Source organism: Myotis daubentonii, chromosome 15 (assembly GCF_963259705.1).
Source record: "Myotis daubentonii chromosome 15, mMyoDau2.1, whole genome shotgun sequence".
Classification (NCBI taxonomy): domain Eukaryota; kingdom Metazoa; phylum Chordata; class Mammalia; order Chiroptera; family Vespertilionidae; genus Myotis; species Myotis daubentonii.
This window is the reverse complement of record NC_081854.1, coordinates 4,870,877-4,888,679: the sequence shown is the minus strand read 5'-3', so window position 1 is coordinate 4,888,679 and position 17,803 is coordinate 4,870,877. Positions and strand designations below refer to the sequence as shown.

Below are 17,803 nucleotides of genomic sequence, written 5' to 3'. Positions count from 1 at the left end.
TGACTGTTTTGTCCGGATGATGGTCTGCAGCTCCCAGATCTGCTCATTCATGGGAAGCAGCTTAAACGGAGCCCCAATCTGCAAGGAGAGTTGGCTGTCACTTAGGAGGGCGAGGCTGGTGGATGAGTCAGAGTTGCCACTGTCAACATCTCAGGATCCAGGCTGGCTCTGGCGTCTTCCAATATGCATGGGAATATATGCATTGACACTAAGGATCCCCTTCCTCCAGGGTAGTGCTCTCCTGGTTGCTCCCCCCCTCCTTGGACCCTCTAGCTTCTGTTGCCCTCTCACCTCCTGGTCGTCCATTGGTTCCCATTGGTGACTAAATTTTTCATCTTTACAAAAGAAATAAAAACTGTTTCAAGGGTGCCGGAAAGCACATTTCAAGTGCTCGGTAGCCATATATGTGTGACTAGTAGCGACCTCATCGGACAGCACAATGAACAAAACTTTGTAGCTAACAATGTGGCTACTCAGAGAAATCTCATAATTTACACATTATGCCAGGGAGTTATATTGGAGAGCACTGCTTGAAATGATTCTATATTTCCCAGCCCAGAAAAATAAAAACCAGTTGTATGTTGATTTGGGAAGTGACTGATTGTGCTAAAATTACTAATCAGAGTTTTTTGTCACTGACAGGAATGAGCCATTGAAAAGGGTTCATAAGCCGAAACCGGTTTGGCTCAGTGGATAGAGCGTCGGCCTGCGGACTGAAAGGTCCCAGGTTCGATTCCGGTCAAGGGCATGTACCTGGGTTGCGGGCGCGTCCCCAGTGGGGGATGTGCAGGAGGTGGCTGATCGATGTTTCTCTCTCATCGATGTTTCTGACTCTCTATCTCTCTCCCTTCCTCTCTGTAAAAAAATCAATAAAATATATTTTAAAAAAAAAAGGATAGAACATGAAATTCTTTTTTTTTTTTATGAAATTCTTAAAAAAAAAAAAAAAGAAAAAAGAAAAGGGTTCATAAAAAAAATTGTAGAAAACAGTTGTCTCACCCAGTCTAGGTCGGTCAGTGGTCGAGCATCGGACGTATGAACCAGGAGTTCACAGTTCCATTCCAGGTCCAGGTTGCAGGCTTGATCCCCAGTGGGGGCATGCAGGAGGCAGCAGGTCATTGATGTTTCTATCTGTATGATTCTCTCTGATGTTTCTCTCTCGCCTCCTTTCCTCTCTGAAATCAGTGAAAATAGATTTTAAAAAAGAACAGTTATCTCCCCACAAATTATTCTTTTTTTGTTGTTATTGTTAATCCTCACCCTAGAATATTTTTCCATTGATTTTCCAGAGAGAGAGAGTAAGGGAGAGGGAGAGAAAGGGAGAAACCAGGTCCAGGGAATCTGAAACCAAGGTATGTGTACTTGACCAGAATTCAACCCCGGGACCTTTGGTCCAAGGATCGACACTCTATCCACTAAGCAAAAACAGTCTAGGGCACAAATTATTTTTTAAATATATATATATTTGTATCCTCAGGGAGAGAGAGAGAGAGAAGAATGGACACATCACTGATGAGAGAGAATATTGATCGCCTTCCCCTTGCATGACTCCCACCTGTGATAGAGCCCACAACCCAGGCATATGCCCTGACCAGGAATTGAACAGCAACCTCCTGGTTCATAGGTGGATGCTCAACCGCTGAGTCACATCGGCTGACCAGACAGTCCCCCCCAAAATCATGTGTGAGTAGAAACTTTTTTTTTTTAGTATATTTTATTGATTTTTTACAGAGAGGAAGGGAGAGAGATAGAGAGCTAGAAACATCGATGAGAGAGAAACATTGATCAGCTGCCTCCTGCACACTCCCCACTGGGGATGTGCCCGCAACCCAGGTACATGCCCTTGACCGGAATCGAACCCGGGACCTTTCAGTCCACAGGCCGACGCTCTATCCACTGAGCCAAACCGGCTTCGGCGTGAGTAGAAACTTTAACTGAATATAAACTGGGCAGAGCAGGAGAGAAAAAGGTGTTCAGAATAAATAGAGCAAAAAGGGTGACCAGAATCTTAGTCTCTAAGAATGGAGAATGTGGGAGATGGGGTGTGACATCCTTAAGGGATGTTGTCAAGCAAAGCCTTTGCATTTGTCCAAGGGACTATCAATCATTCTTAAGAGCTGCCACCATTTCAAAGCTTCCAGCTCCACCGTTTCCCGCTGAATTGAGACATGTGCTTTCTCTTCCTTTTTCCTCTCCTTCTGGGAGAGGGACTCTGGTTCTCTCGCTCTCCAGGGCACTCTCCCTTAATCTCATAACTATCCCATAGTTTCCCACGATCCACACTATAAACAGTTTTGTTTTGGGGAAAGAAATGGAAATTAGCTCTGCTATGTGGTGGCTCTTTCAGGATTTAATCTCAAATGCTGGTTTTGGGGTAATTTGTACTCCTTCAGACATATTTTCAGGCGCCAAATATTGTGCCGGACACTGTAGTACCCACTGAAGTGACATCAGTGAGCAAAGCAGGCAAAGGAACAGCTTTTATGGACCTTATAATGGCGGGAGAGAGACAGTAAATGGATTGTGCAATCTCAGCAGGTGATAAATCCTATGAGGAAGAATGACAGCAATAGATACTAATTTATAATAATGTATAGGTTGTAACGGGATGGGGGGCGGTATTCTGGCCCTGCTCTGTTAGGCTTTTCTGGATATATTTTGAACCAAGACTGAGGGGCTGAGGGGAGTCACCCATCATAATGTGTGTATCAAGAGAACATTCCAGCCTAGCTGGTTTGGCTCACTGGATAGAGCGTCGGCCTGCGGACTGAAAGGTCCCAGGTTCGATTCCGGTCAAGGTCATGTACCTTGGTTGCAGGCACATCCCCAGTGGGGAATGTGCAGGAGGCAGCTGATTGATGTCTTTCTCTCATGGATGTTTCTAACTCTCTATCCCTCTCCCTTCCTCTCTGTAAAAAACCAATAAAATATATTAAAAAAAAAAGAGAGAGAGAACATTCCACCCCTAGCCGGTTTGGCTCAGTGAGTACAGTGTAAGCCCTTGGACGGAAGGGTCCCGTGTTCAGTTCTGGTCAAGGGCACATACCTGGGTTGCAGACTCCTGCCTGGCCCTGGGGCCAGTGGTCGGGGATCATGCAGGAGGCAACCAATTGATGTGTTTCACATCGATATTTCTATCTTCCCCTCTCTCTTCCACTCTCTCTACAAATCAATGGAAAAGTATCCTCCGGTGAAGATTATAAGAGAGAGAGAGAAAGAGAGGGAGAGAGAGAGAGAGAACATTCCAGGATGGTTTTTGTCCTTTAATATATTTTTTAAAATTTTCAATTACAGTTGACATACAGCATTATGTTAGATTCAGGTGTACAGTGATTAGGCATGTGTATAACTTACAGAATGATCCCCAGTAAGACCAGCACAGGGCTGTTTCTGATGACGGACAGGCTTCCTGCCTCAGAATCTTAAAATGAGTGCAAATTTCCCGGTCACATCCCACATCCCCTGAACCAGAAACTCCAGTACTGAACCGGGTTCCAGGACTATAGCGTTTTAACAGCGGCCTCATGCACACCTCAATCTGACATTCTTTGCCCTAAATCCTGGATTCCAGCCCCATCACCACCCTTACAGTATACCTCGTAATGGGATGGATTCATGATGTGGCCTTGCCATTGATTCCAGACTTTTACTGCCTTCACTTTAGTGGCCTTTATCAGGGGTCCCCCCACCCCCATGACAATTTAGGCTTCTCCCAGAGTTCCTCTCTCCTAGTTGGTGATGCCCAGCCTCACACTGTACCAGCTTCTGAAAAAACCTTTCTGTTATTAAAAAGTGCTTGAGGCCCTGACCAGTTTGGCTCAGTGGCTACAGCATTGGCCCGTGTTCTGAAGGGTCCCAGGTTCGATTCCGGTCAAGGGCATGTACCTGGGTTGCAGGCACATCCCCAGTAGTGGGTGTGCAGGAGGCAGCTGGTGGATGTTTCTCTCTCATCCATGTTTCTAACTCTCTCTCTCCCTTTCTCTCTGTAAAAAATCAATAAAAATATAAAAAAAAAAAAGAAAAAAAAAAGCTCTCAAAATGTACCCGTTTTCCCCAAGAGTCCAAGTGCCCGTAAAGGAGATTGTTAGGTTAGGTGGTTCAGGAGGCGGCGAAGGAAATAAAGGGAGTTGATCAGAAAAGGAAGGAAGGAAGGAAAGTTTATTCTGCGTCCCGGGGAGACCCACGTACCCCCAAGGACAAGGCACGTGCAGTCACGCCAACAGGGAGGGGGGCGCTTTTTTTATACTGGGGTTGGGTGAGGGGCGGGGACATGAGCTGAGATATTCAGCTGAGGAAGTTTCAGCTGCAGGGGGTCAGCAAGGTATTCAGGAATGAGTCAGGATCTGCGTGGGGGTCGTGGAAAAGCCAGTATCTGTCTGGCATGCTGATCGGTTAGAAATGCCAGGGGGAGTCCATTATCTCGTCACATGTCTGCATGTATGCGATCCTGGGCTCTCTCCGACCTCACAGAGATCATTTCAGCAGCTTCTCGCCTGTCCGTGCACGAAATTCGCCGGGGTCGCATCTGTACGGCAGTCAGGCGTCCCGACATGGCGGCCCCCATGGGCCACGGGCTGCGTGGGCGCGGACATATTGCCCCTGAATGCCCTGAAAACGTACAGCAAAGCGTAAGCCTCGTTTCTTCAAAAGCCGGAGACCCTCCTCGGCCACCGTAGAGGGAGCGGGACGCGTGCAGAAGTTGAAAGGGTTCGCGCTGTTTGTGCTGTAATGCGGCGTTGGAGGGAAAACGCAGGTGAGTACACGGAAGTGTTTGCGTCACAGAAGGAATTTGGTTTCTCTCAGGTGACGGGTGGGCGCGGTGTTGTGCGGAGCGTGGATTTATCACGGGGACGGAGGGGGAGGGTAGGAGCGGCGGGAGGATAGCTGAGGGGACCCGTGTAGGACCGGGTTGTGAGGTATTTGAAGGGCAGCAGAGGCATCTGTCTGTGGTCGGGGTGCCCGCGGGGTCGGTGCCCAGATGAAGAGTCCGTAGAGGTGACGCCCTGGTCCGGACTGTGAGGCTGTGGGGTGCTGCGGGTCACCCCACGTGTGAGAAGTGCCGGAGGCATTTGGGAAGATGGCGGTGTCCGGTTCAGGTTGGGGTGTAAAACGCGGGTCAGCGACGTTGAGGTCGGCGAGGGAGGTCAGCACACGGCAGTGTCTCGCCGGGGTTTCTGATTAAGAAGGCAGTGTGGCCGAGGCCGGTTTGGCTCAGTGGATGGAGCGTCGGCCTGCGGACTGAGGGCCCCGGGTTCGATTCCGGTCGGGGGCATGTGCCTGGGTTGCGGGCACATCCCCAGTGGGAGATGTGAAGGAGGCAGCTGACCGGTGTTTCTCTCTCATCGATGTTTCTGGCTCTCTGTCTCTCTCCCTTCCTCTCTGTGGAAGGTCAATAGAATATATTGGGGGAAAAAAAAAAAAAAAGGAAGTGTGGTCAGTGTGGTCCTGAGAAGCTTGTAAGGGTGAAGTTTTGGAAGTGGAGGGTCCCTGGTGTTTGTTGTAAGGTTAGGACCCGGGCTGCTGTTGGGACCAAAGGCATTGGTCCCAGAGTTCTATTTCCAGTCCTTCTGTGTGCTTTTTTTGTTGTTGTTATTATTATTTATTTCTTTATTGATTTCAGAGAGGTAGGGAGAGATTGATAGAAACATCAATGATGAGAGAGAATCATTGATCGGCGGCCTCTTGCACGCCCCCTACCGGGGAACGAGCCCGCAACCCAGGCATGTGCCCTTGGCTGGAATCAGCCAGGGACCCTTCAATCCTCAGGCCTGCGCTCTAGCCCACGCCCTATCCATTGAGCTAAACCGGCTAGGGCAGTCCATCTGTTTTTTGTTTTTTGTTGTTTTTTTTAAAATATATTTTATTTATTTATTTATAGAGAGGAAGGGAGAGGGATAGAGAGTTAGAAAAATTGATCAGCTGCCTCCTGCACGCCCCCCATTGGGGATGTGCCCACAACCAAGGCACATGTCCTTGACCAGAATCGAACCTGGGACCCTTCAGTCCACAGGCCGCGCTCCATCCACTGAGCCAAACCGGCTAGGGCAGTCCTTCTGTTTTTTTTAACCTTCAGTCCATTAATTGACTAACTGGAGACTCAGGGACTAAACCAGCAATGACCAGCCTGTTTTGTCATGTATCCTCTGTGGCACCTTTTGCCCTGCAAAGGCAGAATTGGGTCCTTGTGACAGACATTTGGTCTGCAAATTGGAAAATGTTCATCTATCCCTTTCAGCAAATGTTTGCCAACGCCTGCATCACCTCTTAGTATACAGCAAGGGACACTGTTACTTATTTGCCTGATAGGCATTCATGTGTTTTTCTTTCCTAACAAAAACTCTATTATATTTTAGTTTCCATCCCTGTGGGAAGGTGACCCATGTGCCAGTGTATTAGTAAGTCCAGGTCCATCTTAGTCAAACAAGGTGGTTCCAGTTCCCATTGCTAGTGATTGAATTACTGTGAAATGAGCTTAGATACATTGTGTAGTTCTAACCAGCTATATACAGTGGGGCCTTGACTTATGAGTGTCCCGACTAACGAGTTTTTCAAGATACGAGCCGCCTTCGGCCGATTTTTTGCTTTGAGTTGCGAGCTAAAATTCGGGTTACCTACGAGCCAGCTTCAGATACCCCACCGCTAGCTGGCGCAGCGAACGTCACAGTGATTTGACATACGAGTAATTTGAGTAACGAGCTCCATCACGGAACGAATTAAACTCGAAAGTCAAGGCCCCGCTGTATTTGAAAACCTGTTAGTCGTTACTGGGAGAGAGTTTTCTCCTTTAAATTACCAATTCTGTGAGTATGAAGGGGAGCATTTCCCACCCTAAAAACATGCCTCTATGGGGTATTGGTTATTTTAAGCTGGTTGATTTGAAGAAACTGCAGCCCTGGGAGAAGCTCTGAAAACCTAGTAGAAGTTACCCCTTAAAAAGGCCATTTATATTTGTCAGAGCAATTTCATCTGTAAGGGTGTCTCCCTCACTATACCAACCCCCCCTAAACGATCAGTGGAGGAAGCAGGACTTATATCTGCACAACAACATTACGCTTCTTCTTTTTTTTTTTTTTAATAGGAGACTTTAAATGTGTCCTTTATTGGGCTACATAATATTGTCAAGATCAAAATAGCTTCCTGTTCCAATCTCTCATCTAAAAAGATTTAATTTAAATGTAGCTAGCCCTTGCTGGTTTGGCTTAGTGGATAGAGCATTAGAATGCGGACTGGAAGATCCCGGATTTGATTCTGGTCAAGGGCACATGCTTGGATTGCCGGCTCCATTCCCAGTAGGAGGTGTGCAGGAGGCAGCAGATCAATGACACTCTCATTGATGTTTCTGTCTCTCTCTCCCTCACCCTTCCTTGCTGAAATCAATAAAAATATATTTAAAAAAAGAAAATGTAGCTAATATTACAAGGGATAAATTTCCTATAACAAAACAAATGTTTAAAATATTTTGTTTAACTAGTAAACTTCAATTTTAGCAGCAGTTGTTTAAAAAATGCAAAGAAAATTCTCTAACTATAAATTACAAGAAAAAGAATATGTCTATGGGCTCTTTTGTTTTGCTTAGAACATAATTTGTCTTAGAATTTGGCTTGCAAACTTTAAAATCAACTATTAAAACGGGACACTACTTTTTCCGGTTAATTCCTTCCGGTGTATTTAGAAAGAAAAAAAGTGCTTCACGGGTAGCAGGTACAATGGGTGATTTGAGGAAGTGGTAAACTAAATTTACCTTTATTAGCATTCAAAGCCAAGACTGCAATGGAATGTGAGTACCCTTAGGCAGGTTCCAAGTCCATGAATGCCTTAGGAGGATGTTTCCCTTCGGCAAAGCCTAGCACAGCCCTCCCGCATATTCATCTTTGGGAGGGGTTGGGGGAGGAGAGCAGTGGTGCCTGTGGGCACCTGGGGTGCCTGGGGTGCTGCTGTGGCTTTCTTCTTAATTCCTCCTCCTGGAACCACCAAACTCAGGCCCAGATTAGTGTAATCATTGTCCATGTACTTGAAGACGGGCCAGTTGCAGACCTCTGACACTTGATCTTGGTCTTGCTGGTCATAGCCCTAAAGCAGCTGTGGATCGCAGCACAGTCTTCACTCCCATTGAACCCTGGAATGCTCTCCCTGATGCATCTTTCTGCAGTCACATAGTCATTTCTGTGACGGTGAACTAAGACTTGAGCAATTGTTTTCTTATAACAAGTTGGATAATTCTCTCAATTTTCTTTTTCTTAAAATATATTTTATTGGTTTTTTTACAGAGAGGAAGGAAGAGAGATAGAAAGATCGATGAGAGGGAAACATCGATCAGCTGCCTCTTGCACACCCCCTACTGGGGATGTGCCCGCAACCAAGGTACATGCCCTTGACCAGAATCGAACCTGGGACCCTTGAGTCTGCAGGCTGACGCTCCGCTGAGCCAAACCGGTTAGGGCCTTTTTTTCTTTTTTAATGTATTTTTTATTGACTTCAGAGAGGAAGGAAGAGGGAGAGAGAGGTCGAAACATCCATGATGAGAGAGAATCATGGATTGGCTGCCTCCTGCACGTCCCCCACGGGGGATCGAGCCCACAACCTGAGCATGTGCCCCTGACTGGAATCGAACCTGGGGACCCTTCAGTTCGCAGGCTGACGCTGTATCCACTCAGCCAAACCGGCAAGGGCTCAATTTTCTTATAAATATTTTTTTCTTTCTGAGAGTGCCGCCTCATCAAACCTGCGTCCTCGTACTAGCAGTCTGGAGACTTTTCCTAGTATTTCAACTGCCTGTCGTAAAGGTTTCTCATTTTCAAACACATTAGCTGTCTGTTGGTATAACTATACGTACAGCCTTTTCCGGGTTTACATTTCCTATAAGCTTTCCAGCGCGCTCCAAGGCCATGGCTGCTGTGTCGGGGGTGCCATTTTCCAGGTACATCATGCTGGGTTTTTCAATCAGCTGGACAGCCTGTGGGAGTTGCTGCATCTCCTTCAGCATCATGCCAGCTTGCTCATAAGCTTTAGCAGCATGGAAAAGAGCCTTGTTACTCTCATGGGCCACAGCTTCTCTCAGGCAGGCATGTTTTGCTTGGTCAAACTGTTTGGCATTTTTAAAAGCAAGAGCTGCTTTTCTGTATTCATCAGCAGCACTGTTATAATCTGGCTTCCACTTTAAGAAACCAGTTTGCAGGTCTTTCTCAGCTTGGGGGATGTGCTCCAGCCCCTCGTTTATCTTCTGAGCCGCCATCTCCAGGGTCCCGCGGCTGACCAACATTAAGTGTCTTTATTGTGCCTTTTCCAGTAACCTCTAACAGCTGACTCTCCGCCCCCAACATGTTTGGACTTTAGGTAAAGGCTTTTCAGGTGGTGATGTTTGCCATTTTGGCCAATACTCCATTTTTCTGAGTGCTTCCCTGTATACAGGAGGTATTTTTGATTGTTTTCCTCTGTTAATCTGTTATATGGATTTAATTATTAGATCAGCCAAAGAACCTAGAAGAGAAGGAACAATTATTCTGCCCCTATAATGGCATTTCCCTCATCTTCTTTCACAATGCACCACTTAAATCCCACAGAATAAAGGAATACCTCCACATTTAGAACATAAGGTTTTTATTGACCTGAAGAGTGAATATTTATAGGAGACCAACTAAAGGAGGGGTACTCAACCTGTGGGTCGCGACCCCTTTGGCGGTCGGACGACCCTTTCACAGGGGTCACCTAAGACCATCCTGCATATCAGATATTTACATTACAATTCATAACAGTAGCAACATTACAGTTATGAAGTAGAAACGAAAATAATTTTATGGTTGGGGGTCACAACATGAGGAATTGTATTTATTTATTTTTTTAAAAAAATATATTTTATTGATTTTTTACAGAGAGGAAGGGAGAGAGATAGAGAGTTAGAAACATCGATGAGAGAGAAACATCGATCAGCTGCCTCCTGCACATCTCCCACTGGGGATATGCCCGCAACCCAGGTACATGCCCTTGACCGGAATCGAACCTGGGACCCTTCAGTCCGCAGGCCGATGCTCTATCCACTGAGCCAAACTGGTTTCGGCTGTATTTATTTATTTTTAATAATATATATATTTTTATTGACTTCAGAGAGGAAGGGAGAGGGAGAGATAGAAACAGCAATGATGAGAAAGAAGCATTGATCGCTGGCTGCCTCCTGCACACCCCACTCTGGTGATGGAGCTTGCAACCTGGACATGTGCCCTGACGGGGAATGGAACCCTGACCTGGTTCATAGGCTGACACTCAACCACGCTGGCTGGGCTAGGGCCCAGCTCTCAAGTAGGCACTCACTCTCAGGGTTGTGCCCTGTCCGGAGAGTGTCTCCTTAAATGTTTCACTCTGGTCCCAGCCCTGCTGCCATGAAAGGCCCCTCACAACCAGTCTGTATCCTCCTGACACGTACATCTGGAAAGCGCCAGGACAATCACACTCTTTGCCTTTCCCCAAACTCACGCCCTCTCGGAAACAGCTGTTCTTCCCTGTCACCTACTTAGTCCTTTGAGACTCAGCTCAAGTGCCACTTCCTCCAGGAAGGCCTCCCAGATCCTTCCGTACTGTGTGAGCCCCTCCCGGCTTCACCTTGCCCACCCCCCTGGCTCAGCGCTGGGCGCACTAGAGATGCTGAACACCATGTTTCTAGCAGAACGGAGGGAACGATTAGAAGGCGGCTTCCGCGCCTCTTCCTCTGCCCTGCCTGGTCCGGCTGCATCAACCAATAACGTCTTCCCCAGGTGGCAGGAGGGTCAGCGACCACGTGAGGACAGCCCTTCCTCATTCTTTCTCTGGAGAGGATCGACCACCCTTCTCTGCTGTCTCATTTACATTCCCACACTCTTGGGTTCCCCAGGGCAGGACGTGAACCTCCTGATCACACCAGAATCCAAGTCCTAGTCAGGGTTGGAAGGACCCCGAGAACTTGGGGGAGAACTTGGGGGTGGCGCCTGGGCTTGCAGTGCGTTGGGGGCCCGAGTGAGCCGGGGTGTCCTTTGGGCCCGCCGCCCCCACCCGGAATCGCTCAGGCTCCTGGGGGGCTCTTCCCAGCTGAGCTACGGTCTCCACGCTGCCCGGTGGCGCGGCTCGGGCGGGAGCGGCTGCAGTGCAGGGAGCCCGGACAGCAGGCAGCCTCCGACCCTCCCCGGGCTCCGCGCCTCCCCGGCTGCCCGCGCCCAACCCGTGGCCGCCGATCCGCTGCCCCGCCGCTGCGCGCCCACCTGCCCTGCAGGAAGGAGGCCCCCTAGGCTCTGCTTCCCGAGTCGGAGCAGGAGAGCAGGAATTGTATTTAAAAGTCCAGAAGGGCCCTGACCGGTTTGGCTCAGTGGATAGAGAGTCGGCCTGCGGACTCGAGGGTCCCGGGTTCGATTCCGGTCAAGGGCATGTACCTTGGTTGCGGGCACATCCCCAGTGGGGTGTGTGCAGGAGGCAGCTGATCGATGGCTCTCTCTCATCGATGTTTCTGACTCTCTATCCCTCTCCCTTCCTCTCTGTAAGAAATCAATAAAATACATTTTTAAAAAAAAGGGCCAGAAGGTTGAGAACCACTGAACTAAAGGGACACCGGCGATACTGTGGGCATTTTGTTAGCAATGGATCCCAGACGAAATGTATGACTCATTGAATTTTCACCTTAACCCACAGGTTCTGACTCATCAGAAGCAATAGAATCATTTGAAGCTGGAAGGAGGTAGTTGCACAGTTGGGTAACAGAAATTTAGAGCAAACCCAAACACACCAAGTCAGAGCCTCCCCGTGGCCAGCTCTTCTCAGAGAACAGAAGGAAATGAGGCCTATAAATATCACGATTGATATTGCCTTCGTTTCAGATTGAACCCACTGGAATTAATAATTATTCAAAGTGTGTATACATATTTTGGGACACCCTGTATTGTATCCCAAATACACGAATGCGGTATTTCTAGGTAACAGTTACATTTACGCTCACATTATAGAAACTCCTAATTGGATAAACACATGGATAACTGAATGCTCAGGTATAAGACGCAGTGTGGGGCAAAAGTCGCTTTGCAGTTGTTAGTATGTGAAACAGTTGATGATTGTTCATGAATTGCGGTATTATTTTCCATAGGAACAGCTGGAAAACTGCTTTTCTCCACCATGTATTTTACTTAGCATGTGATTATTCAACTGTATACTAAACTAAAACCTCACTGGCTATATAGGTGTAGCCGCCTATACAGTGAAAATGAGCAGAAAAACTAACATTTCTCCTATGTCATCTAAAGGACATCACGCCATTACACAGCATGGAGTTGCTACAGGAACCCCTGACATTTCACGATGTGGCCGTGGACTTCACCTGGGAGGAGTGGCAGCTCCTGGACCCCGAGCAGAAGGACCTGTACATGGATGTGATGTTGGAGACCTACAGCCACCTGGTGTCACTGGGTGAGGACAGCTCCCGTGTGTCAGTCCGATGGGCCTCAGTCAGTGGCCTTTCCATTCTCAGCTTCTGAAAGCTCTGGCATATCTGGTCTTCTGAAGTGGTAGATGAATCTTAAGTTGTCTGTTTGGCCCCCAGATAGGGATATTCTCTCTTCTCCTGAGAGAATACCTTTACTGTCTAAGTGTGGAAATTGTTTTGTCTTTATTATATTCTGTGGTCTTCACAGACCCCAAGTCCTATTCAGTGTGTCTAAGGCTTCTATCATTCCCCATGAACAGGTCGCAAGGCCAGCAAACCTGACATACTTTCCAAGTTGGATCACAGGGAAGCACCATGGACAATGGCAGGTGAACTCCTCTGTGGGACCCGTTCAGGTGAGTGAGAACCAGCACAGGGGGGCTGTGGAAATCACATTCTATCTAGTCGCTCAGAGAAGGGGCTCAGAGGTGAAGGGATTTGAGGATAGGTGAGCAGTGCCTCAGTGTATGTCCTTCCCAGTGAGAGAGAGAGACCCCTTTCTGTTTGTAGGAGTTTAGAGAAAAATAGATCCCTTACTCTCTTCTGGGATTTGATCCCTCTTTATCTGCACCTTGAGTTTTGGTTATATGGTTCTTTTTTTTTAGAATTCTGAAACCTTTCCTTTAGTCTTTATATTCCTTCACCTCTTTTGCTATAAAAGTCCACTGTCCAAGGCCTCCATCCCAAGAGAAACTGTGCTCACTGTTTTCTGACCATTGCTCCTTTCTACCCCTGGTGATACTGATTTCCCTTCCTAAGATTCACCCCATCTTGGATGCTCTGCCTCCAAAATTAATTGGTTCATTGTGCCTTTGCTTTTCTTTTTATCTTAGCTTCACCTATTCTTCACTCTGAGGGTCTTCGAAGGTTCTGGTTTCCATTTTGTCATCTGAACCACTAACCCTTCAAAGTTTTCTTCATTCTAATTAGCTAAGCTTCTTTTGTTCCCCTCACAAGACTCCCGTAGTGCGACCTCCCCAATGTGATCCACCACAGATGCTATTCTGTGGAATTTACTCATCTCGATGGCAACTCTCGATGAGCTCCCAGGCACGGCAAGGAACTAGAATTATCGTCCCTCCTAGAGAACCCCTGAAAGCTTAGGTTCTCCTTCACTCCTGTGCACCTGTCCTCCTGGCCGTCCAGCCACCACCTCAGTTATTCCTTACCCACAGCGCTCTCTTCTTTAAAGGAGTCTGCTGTTCACGGTGTGTTTTAACTAGAACATTTAGTTTAACTTGCATACAGTTTTAGCCTAAACCAGACCATAACTGTTGCGTACTTCAAATTAATTCCTTTATGTATTTAATTCTGATCTCTCTTAACTGTTTGTCGTAGATATTCCCACTGTATTTACCTCCTGAAAATGTTTCCTTTTTCTTTCCATCATATTCCGACAACATTAAGTCCCAGTTAACTGTTGCCTCTCACATGACATGAAATTCTTCAATGATTCCTGTGATATAGTATATCTTGCTCATGCAGAGATTTACATCTTCTCCCCTAAACTCCACAGTATGTTCCATATTTGAGATTGCTTCCTTGATTTATCCTTTTATAAAGTACTTTTTAAAAATTGGTTTTCTGCCGAGACCGGTTTGGCTCAGTGGATAGAGCGTCGGCCTGCGGACTGAAGGGTCCCGGGTTTGATTCCGGTCAAGGGCATGTACCTGGGTTGTGGGCACATCCCCAGTAGGAGATGTGCAGGAGGCAGCTAATCGATGTTTCTCTCTCATCGATGTTTCTGGCTCTCTATCTCTCTCCCTTCCTCTCTGTAGAAAATCAATAAAATATATTTTAAAAAAAAATTGGTTTTCTTTTTTTAAAATTAATTTCAGAGGGAGAGGGAGAGAGAGGGAGAGATAGAAACATAAATGATGAAAGAGAGAATCATTGATTGGCTGCTTCCTGCATGCCACACACTGGGATGGAGCCCACAACCCGGGCATGTGATCTGACCAGGAATCAAACTGTGGCCTACTGGTTCCTAGGTCACCCCTCACCCACTGAGCCACGCCAGCTAGGCTTATAAAGTACTTTTTTTTTTTTTTTAATAACATTTTTATTCATTTCAGAGATGAAGGGAGAGGGGGAGAGAGATAGAAACATTCATGATGAGAGAGAATCATGGATCGGCTGCCTCCTGCACACCCCACACTGGGGATGGAGCCTGCAACCTGGGCATGTGCCCTGACCGGGAATCAAACCCTGACCTCCCGGTTCATAGGTCGATGCTCAACCACTGAGCCATGCTGGCCGGGCTTATAATGTACTTTTGATAGCCTGGTATATGCTGAAGGATAATAGAAGTGAGAAAAGGCATACAAATACACCAAGAGCTCTCATTCTAAAAGGTGGAATCTTGAAATCAATAAAATAAAACAGTAAATTATAGGTATACGGGGTGAAAAGTGCTGGAATGAAATTTAGTCAGCATAATGGCTAGCGTTACTTCGTTGGGAAACAGAACACTTCTCTGAAATGTAGTTTTAGAGTCAGAAGTGCTGGAAGTTCTCTTCTCTGTCATCATCTTTCCTTGCTTCATGCCCACCCAGCACAATGAGTCCACAGTGAGTCCTGGCTTCTTCCAAAATGTAGCCTGATTTCCTTCACCTCTCTCCATTTCCGCTGCACCTTCCCACCCGTTTTCACAACCTGCAGGTGTTTCTTTCTTTTTTTCTTTTTTTTCCAATTTTTTAAAATATATTTTATTGATTTTTTTAGAGAGGAAGGGAGAGGGATAGAGAGTTAGAAACATCAGTGAGAGAGAAACATCGACCAGCTGCCTCCTGCACATCCCCCACTGGGGATATGCCGGCAACCAAGGTACATGCCCTTGACTGGAATCGAACCTGGGACCCTTTAGTCCCTAGGCCGACGCTCTATCCACTGAGCCAAACCAGTCAGGGCTGCAGGTGTTTCTTGCATGTGTCTTTGCCCTTTAAGTGGCTTCACCAAACTGCAGTGTAAGCTCTGTGAACATCAGGACTGTGTTTGTGTGTCCCCAACCTAGGACCATGTTGGTATACAGTAGTCATCAGTGAGGAATGTGGAAGGAATCCCTCTCCAATTCAGATGAGGTGGCCCTCCCACCTGTGGCGTGATAGCCTGGTATATGCTGAAGGATAATAGAAGTGAGAGACAGTAAATGGTTTGTATTTCACAGTATTTGGCAAGGCTAATATTCAGAAAGTAGCCAGAGTGTTTATTCAGTTTTACTTTTTTTCCATTACTTGTACTAATGAAGAAGGAACATCAAACACGAAGTTTTAGTTACACTCAGTATAAAAGGCAGCACACATCAAGGTATATTTTTCATTACCTTTCTTACAAATCAAGATGATGGGAAATTCATTTTCTTTACTAGATATCTGGAAACTTGATGACCATCTGCCAGAGCACGTACAAAATGAAAGCATGGAGAATAGCCTAGAACAATGTCACAAAAATAAGTTATTTGAAAATTGTGACTATGAAATCAAGGAGCCTGGTGAACTTCCTGAAGATGGGAAATCTTTTTCCCACGTTAACAGTAAACAGTTTCAGACTGAAATGAAATTCCTGGAAAAACAAAAACTCGTCAACACTAAGTCCCAACTCATTAATTATAAGAAACCTCATAAAAGAGAGAAGGTTCACGTATGCAGTGAATGTGGGAAAGCCTTCACGAGGAAGTCTTTGCTCAGTGATCACCAGAATCTTCATACAGGGGAGAAGCCTCATCAATGTAGTCTGTGTGGGAAAAGCTTCTCCAGAAAGGTCACACTGAACGAACACCGGAGATCGCATACAGGAAAGAAACCTCATGCATGTACAGAGTGTGGCAAAGGCTTTCTCAAGAAGTCACAGCTCAACATACATTACAAAATACATACAGGAGAGAAACCCTTTGTATGCAGTGACTGTGGGAAACGCTTTATCCAGAAGGGCAACCTCATGGTACATGTACGAACTCATACAGGTGAGAAACCTTATATATGCCACGAATGTGGAAAAGGCTTCAGCCAGAAGACATCTCTCACGACACATCAGAGATTTCACACGGGAAAGACACCCTTTGTGTGCAGTGAATGTGGAAAGTCCTATTCCCAGAAGACAGATCTCATTAAACATGAAAGAATTCACACAGGAGAAAAACCCTTTGAATGTAGTAACTGTGGGAAAACCTTTATCAGGAAGCCACAGCTCACTGTACATCAGAGAATTCATACAGGGGAGAGACCCTATGGTTGTAATGAATGTGGGAAAACTTTCAGAGCAAAACCAGCCCTCAAAGAACATCAGAAAATTCATTCAGTCAAGGTGGAACATCCTCGCTCAGAGAGTCCCAGCTCATCACAGACCAGTGTCGTCCTGCAGGAGAAAAACCTTGTTAATACGGTGACTCTGCAGGTGCCTTTTGTGGTCCCTCAGACAGTATTGAACATCAGTAGGCCTCTAGAAAACAGAAATGTAGTCATCGTGGGCCAGCCTGTGGCCAGAGGTGCACCCTCAGGTGGATTTGCACAGGACAGAAACCTTATGAATACAGTGAGTGTGGTCTCGCCTTCAGTGAGCAATTATGTTTTATTTTATGTCACAGGAAACCAATAAGATAAAATCCAGAGATATTCTGTGTGCAACGATTTGATCAAAAATTTCTAGCTCAGCCCTACCCTGTTTGGCTCATTGGGTAGGGCATCAGCCAGCAGACTGAAGGGTCCTGGATTCAATTCCAGTCAAGGGCTTGATCCTCAGTAGGGGGCTTACAGGAGACAGCCAATCAGTGATTCTCTCTCATCATTGATGTTTCTATCTCTCCCTCTCCCTTCCTCTCTGAAATCAAAAAATAAATAAATAAATAGCCCTATCCGGTTTGGCTCAGTGAGTAGAGCGTCAGCCTGCGGACTGAAGGGTCACAGATTCGATTCCAGCCAAGGGCACATGCCTGGGTTGTGGGCTCCATCCTCAGTGTGGGGCGTGCAGAAGGCAGCCGATCAATGATTCTCTTTCATCATTGATGTTTCTCCCTTGCCCTTCTTCTCCAAAATCAATAAAGATATATATGTGACATTTCTATCTCAGCTCTGGCCCATGTGGTTCAGTTGGGCATCAGCTCATGCACCAAAAGGTTGCTGGTTCAATTCCTGGTCAGAGCACATGCCTGGGTTGTGGGCTCAATCCTTGGTAAGAGGGTGTGCTGGAGGCAGTTCTGCTCTCACTTTGATATTTCTCTTTCTCCTTCCTTCCTCTCTCAAAATCAAAAGTATTTTTAAAAAAATATAGCTGTAGCTCAGCCCTAACCGGTTTGGCTCAGTGGATAGAGCGTTGGCCTGCGGACTGAAGGGTCCCGGGTTCAATTCCAGTCAAGGGCATGTACCTTGGTTGCGG

The 17,803-nt window shown here is 46.6% G+C and overlaps 1 protein-coding gene across 2 annotated transcripts in view; it reads left to right on the top strand.

Moving 5' to 3' along the window:
• Nucleotides 1–17,496, top strand: part of LOC132216119 (zinc finger protein 350-like) — a 39,074-nt gene extending 21,578 nt beyond the window's left edge. The window contains exons 1-4 of one of the 2 annotated variants that reach the window (XM_059665215.1): nt 4,682–4,753; nt 12,255–12,417; nt 12,694–12,789; nt 15,801–17,496. In XM_059665215.1, coding sequence (XP_059521198.1) covers nt 12,276–12,417; nt 12,694–12,789; nt 15,801–17,026 — 1,464 coding nt within the window. In that variant the 5' untranslated portion in view covers nt 4,682–4,753; nt 12,255–12,275 and the 3' untranslated portion in view covers nt 17,027–17,496. Of the gene's footprint in view, nt 1–4,681; nt 4,754–12,254; nt 12,418–12,693; nt 12,790–15,800 lie in introns of those variants that run through there. The other variant, XM_059665214.1, reaches the window with a different exon arrangement.
• Nucleotides 17,497–17,803: the final 307 nt, after the last annotated feature.